General features: G+C 16.5%; 1 protein-coding gene across 5 annotated transcripts in view; it reads right to left on the bottom strand.

Annotated features, from left to right (window-relative positions):
• Positions 1–4,668: 4,668 nt before the first annotated feature.
• Positions 4,669–6,448, bottom strand: part of LOC102676280 (EH domain-binding protein 1) — a 10,164-nt gene continuing 8,384 nt past the window's right edge. For 4 of the 5 annotated variants that reach the window (XM_031509910.1, XM_031509911.1, XM_031509912.1 and 1 more), the window contains 5 exons: positions 6,159–6,308; positions 5,867–6,084; positions 5,583–5,771; positions 5,245–5,362; positions 4,669–5,118 (listed from right to left, as the gene is read on the bottom strand). In XM_031509910.1, the coding sequence (XP_031365770.1) occupies positions 5,281–5,362; positions 5,583–5,771; positions 5,867–6,084; positions 6,159–6,308 (639 nt within the window). In that variant the 3' untranslated portion in view covers positions 4,669–5,118; positions 5,245–5,280. The remainder of the gene's footprint in view (positions 5,119–5,244; positions 5,363–5,582; positions 5,772–5,866; positions 6,085–6,158; positions 6,309–6,448) is intronic. The other variant, XR_421606.1, reaches the window with a different exon arrangement.

Here is a 6,448-nt window from a genome sequence, read left to right as displayed (position 1 = left end):
AAATAGTTTCTCTATATAAACATAGATAGATATCATGAAATTATACCAGATTATATTAATATTTATTTGACTTTGTCATCTTCAAAAAATTTAAGAAGATCATCATTAAATTTTCAAATGAAAATCTATATTTTTTATTGCATTAATTAATTTTATAGCGTATAATAAAACTATTTATTTATTTATATTTCGTATATAAATCGTTTTCGAGAGATTAATATTTAAAATTGATATTAATAACATTAAATTTTGTAGACATATTGTAAACAATATTCATTATTACTTTATTAAATTTCATTATAATTTAAAAATAATCACTTATATTTAAAATTCATATCTTAATAACTTGTGTGAAAAGATACTAGTATTATTTTAAAAAGTATTATTTCGTTTATGAATAAATATGCAATTACAAATATTTCTATATATTTAATCTATCCAGAATTTTTCAAAATTAAATATAATCAATATAAATTAGTAAGATAAGATATTGATATTACAATTTATTTTCTAATTATATTAACATGTTTTTTTATTTTTAATACTTCTCAAAATATTTAAGTTTTATTTAAATTAAATAGTAAGTAGTTCATAATTAATTAAATTAAGATTGGATATTAAATTAAGATTGAATATTTATCCAATCTTTTATTGTAGTATTATTAATTTAATATAATATTAAAAAATACTTATATATTTAAATAATACATATTAGTATATGAATTACATATAAATTTTTTTGACAAATAAATTGTTTGTTGTATTATATTTATTTATAATAAATATAATATTAATAAATTAAATATTCAGATTATCATAGGACATCATTAAAACAAAGAAATATATATTAATTGTTGATTTTAATTTCAAGAACTGAAGCTAAAAATGAAATATTTGTACATTATGTAATAACATAAAATATAACTTATACATTATCATAATTTAATATTATGAAAAGGTCCTAACACATTATAAAAATGATTTCTTGTATTTTTTATAGTGCTTTATTTTCTCTATTTATCAATAACTACTGTGATTTGATATTACATATTTGACTTTTCACATAAAACAATTTACAATTTAGTTAATAAGTTTTTTTAATATTACATTGGCAAGAATTATCATTGCTTTTATAATTTTAATATTTTCAATATTAATGAATAAAATAAATTAAATTAACAATCCTATATATTAATAAAGATATGAGAGTATTTTTTATTAAAAATATGTATACAACATATTTGATCTAAAACTAATTAAACGAAAATCATTAATTGTAATAAAGATATATTGCACTTTATAATTTATAAAATATATAAATATCAAAAAAATTTCATAGTACTGTAATTTCATATATTAATATATTTTCATTATTTAATCTTTTCATTTTTAAATAATTTGAGTAATTCAATATAGCTAATTTAGTTAATATAAATCTTGAAAATATATTTATTGAATTAATTTAAAATTGTTTGAATAATTATTATGAAATACACTAATATTCTAAATTATAATAACATATATAATTATACATATATAATTATAAATATATAATTATACATATAATTATAAGTATATATATATATATATATACATACTTATAATTGTTAATCCTGTACATAATTCAGCGCTCTCACATACAAATATAAATATTTATATTATATTAAAGAATGATATATATTAAATATATAATAAATATTTATAAGTTAAAGATAATTAATTGTTACTAAATTAGTTATTAGAAATCAGACACAATTTAAGTATTATATATATTATAATAATATATTCAATCAATTAACATTAATTTATAGTTACTGCAAAACAAATAAAAATTTAGCATAGATATATTTTAATATTGCAACTTGATACTTCTAATTACATTTCACATTTAAATATTCATCCTCTCAATTACCAAAAATATTGAAAAATTTTCAATTATTTTAAAATAGTAAACTTTTATTATATACAATAACATTCATCATATTAAAAACACATAAAAATTAAAAAAAATTTATAACTTGCTTAAATTTTTTTCTTATTAATTTTAAATGTCATTTTTGAAATTAAATTTATCTATTTTGCACAACATATTAATATTGAAAATAAAATTCAATGAATTGCTTCTAAACGGAATATATAGAACATGAAATATTTTCTACTTTATGTGTGCATATTTAATGAAAGCATTTTTTTTTTTATGCATTTGATGATTGATTATGGCAGTTACATTCAATATGATATGCCTGCACCAATTCCATTATATTATACTAAATTTTATTAGATAAGATTTTTTTATTTTTTAAAGCAATTGTTGTTTAATGCTTTATGAGTTATTAATTTTATATATGTTTACATTATATTTTTAAAATAAAAATAAATTTTATTTTGCACAAAAATATGAATATAATATAGAAATGCTACAAATTTCTTTCTTAGTGACAGTATTAGCTAAAGAAATTTTTTTATAAAATTAACTAAATAAATTCATTTTTTATTATAAGACATATCATAAGACATATTAATAGCATATTAAATAAAATATTAAGTTCTGAAAAAAATATTTTATATAATTGAAACAAATTTTTCTTTAATTTTTCAAATTATAATAACTCCATTTATATGAATCTGTTTATAGAAATAAACATATAATCAGCTGTTCATATAATAGAAGTCTAATTCTTTGCATCAGCTCTCTATGATTTTTTTTCTAATTAATAGGAAGTTATGTTTATAAAAAGAATTCATGAATATTTATAAACAAAAGAATTCTTTAAAACATATAATAATATATCAAATGTTATAAAAATTAATTTTGCAAAAACTGTCTATTATTTAATAAATAATTTTTAACTTATTTTATATTGTAAATATGATTTATACTTTTAATTAGTATTATAAAGATATTCATATAAGTGGAATGATGCTTGGCAATAATTCATATAAAGAATTTAACTAAAATTTAAATAAACCAATTTATCTATAATATTGTTCATATAAATGGAGTTATATATATCTCATTATAGTTGAAAATAGAAATTCGTATTAAGAAACAAAATGAAATGATAGTAAATGCTGCATATTTTTCGATTATTTTATATACTTTTATATAAATGTAAATTTAAAAATATAATAAAGATTTTTTTTTAAATAGCATTTTATTATATTTCCAAATATACTAATCAATTTGTATTTTTTCACCATATTTTTTATTTAGAAATTATTAAGTTATTTATATTCTAAAACTATTAATTTAAAAGTTAATTTAAAATTTAATATTATACCATTATAATGTTTAAATATAAATCAATTGCAAATATTTAATAATATAAAATGTATTAATTATTAAAATTAATAAATTTATAATATTTTATTATTAAATATTTTATAAGGTAATGATTTTCCATAGCACTAATATGTTAATATATAAAAATAATTTAATATATTTAAAATAGAAATAATTTTAAAACTATTAGATTTAGAACACAAATATCTTAAGTCTACTTATGATCAAAATTAAAATATATAAAAAAAAGTTAATATACTTTCAAGTTCTATTAATTCACATAATTTTTAAAAACTATATATAAATATAATTCTTAAATTATCATAATATAGTTATTATATATTAAATTTCGATTTTAATTTTCAGACATTTTAATTATTATTTTTGTACAATATTGTTTCTTAATTTTTTTTTTGAATATTTATTCATAATTTTTTTATTTTATTACTTGTCACTTCTGACCAAAAAAAATATTTTTATCACATATGTGTTATGCGATTATTTAGTCTAGAATATATATTATAAATTATATATATTACATCTTTAATTTTGAATATAATATTTTTCTGTAACTAATAATTAAATTTCATTAAAAATAAAAATAAAATTGCACTTTTCAAATATACATAGAATATATTTTTCTAAATAAAGAAGCGATATAGAAAAATGCAGCGTCTAATAACATTTTATTTTGCTTTATACCATTTTTTATATTATTTTAAGAATATCTTATTTCAGTTATATATGAGATATATGAGCATATAAAATACATTAAAATTAAACATTATATAATAAAAGATATAAATAAATGCAATATGCATATTAATTGTTCTATTTTTTATGTTAAATTTGTAATTAAATTATTAATTTCACATTTAATTTTGACTTAATATTCTATTGAGCAATAATTATATAAGATAATATATATCATATAATTTAATTCATTATATTCTTGAAGAAAGAAATATGTAATAATATTTTATGTATTCATAAATTTGTAAAATTGATTAGGCCTCATGTATTAATAAACTTATAACTTAATAATCTATGATATTTTATGCATAATTATATATATCATATAATGTTATCTAAAAAATGGCAAATATTTTATAGATAAATAAACAATAATTTTTATATAAAAAATTAAGATATTTATATGGCACAAAATAAACATAATCTATGAGTATCATAGGTCATAAAATATAATTCATTAAAATTTTTCATCAAATTTCCCAATTTTAATATCATTTCTAAATTATTTCATATAATGACTAATTTCTTTTTTTTTTATAAGTGATTTATATACTTTTATACATAATTTTTTAAGTGATTTACGTAATATATAATACTAAATTGCAAATAATGTGATATTATATGTAGCAACATTTTTTTTTATATATTCTTCTTTAATTTATATTAAGATTCGAGCACCTTATTTGAATTGAGAAGTTCCTACATAACATATTTTTCTATTGCTTTTTTAATGAGATATTATAATTATAAATGAATGTATTTCAATTATAATTTCAATTATAATTGAAATTGATTTTTCTAGCAACATATTCTTTTTACATCTTTCATAATAAATTTCAGTGAATTTGTGTATTTCTTCGACGGATCATTTTGAAATTAGATCTACTACGAGAAGTAGTATTCTGTTGATGTTGTACTTAATAATGAATATGTATAAATATAAAACACTGGTTGTACAATTTATATATAGTTCATAGTATAAAATAAGTTTCTAAATATTATTATTTTATATAATTCTTGATTTTACCTTTGAAAAAAATTTTATATTTTCTTTGGCAATCCCACAGCAAAATGAATTATGCCTATAATTATTTTGAATTAAAAATTATTTAATTGAATAATTTTTGTTATTTAAAAAATTGAATTTTATTTTTAATTTTTTTTATTAAAAAAAATTATAATTAAAATTATTAATTTGCAATACTTACTTGTCACTTCTGACCAAAAAAAAAAAGATTACACTTTTATTGTATAATACAATTTTTATTTCGTTGAGCTAAACCAGCTCTAGATAAATTACGTTCTATTTCATCATCATCTTCGATACTGAAATATAATAAGAAATAAATACAATATCATTTGATATTTATGAAATATAATAAATATAAAACGAATTCTTTTTTTTTTATTTATCTTCAGAAAAACAAATATTTAATGAATTATTATTTTTAATATTTATTGATTTGTAAGACTTAGTTAAAAACATATAAGTAATATAAATGATTAAAATAAAATTAAATTATATAAATTAATAATTAATACTTACGCTCTTTCTTGTGTATCAAGATGATGAACTAATTCATCTCTCTTATTTACTATTGAAACTAGCTCCTCTAAAAGTAAATTTTCTCGCATTTTTTGTTCAGAAGTTTTTCTCCATTCTTCTACTGCTAATATACTTCTCAATTCACGATTCAATAATTCAAACCGTCGTTCTAGATCGTCTTCTTTTTCTCTAAAATTAAAATCGATAAAAAAATTGATAAAAGATATTTAATTATTATTAATTATATTTGACATAATTAAATAAATAAATAAGAAGTTTCTTACAATATATTCAATTGCATTTGTCTTCTTAATAACGCATTTTTTTTATTAACAAGTGTAAACCAAAGAGACATTAATCTTTCTGTTTCATCTTCATTATCACTTTCCATTGCAGCTCGAAGTTGTTTCTCAAGTTTACCAGCTTGAATATCTATTTGAGTTTGTTCTCTTTCTAATGCTTCTAATTCATTTTGAATATAAGATGACATGTCTTTTCCAAACTAAATACAAAATAATTGCATTGAAGTATTCAAAGTACAATTGAAATATTTAAATAAATTAGTTTGAAATATACCCCTCTAAGCGTATATGAAGTACTATCTGGGCTAGTTTTATCTGGAGAAATTCTTTCTATTATTTTAGAAAATGAGAACAAAGGAGAACCTGTTTTTTTTTCTCCATCTATTATATTTGGAGTTCCTAGAGTATTTCCATTGTATTCAGACTGAAATATTTATTATATATTATAAATATATATTTTAATATAAAAAATGTAAATTTTTTAATAACATCAAAATTTAAATCATTTAATATTAGACATATACATGATGTAAAACATTATTTATTTGAACTTAACTATTTTGA

The sequence above is a fragment of the Apis dorsata genome, unplaced genomic scaffold (assembly GCF_000469605.1).
Source record: "Apis dorsata unplaced genomic scaffold, Apis dorsata 1.3 scaffold_193, whole genome shotgun sequence".
Classification (NCBI taxonomy): domain Eukaryota; kingdom Metazoa; phylum Arthropoda; class Insecta; order Hymenoptera; family Apidae; genus Apis; species Apis dorsata.
Note: the sequence above shows the minus strand (reverse complement) of the source record. Positions and strands in the feature narration are given on the sequence as shown.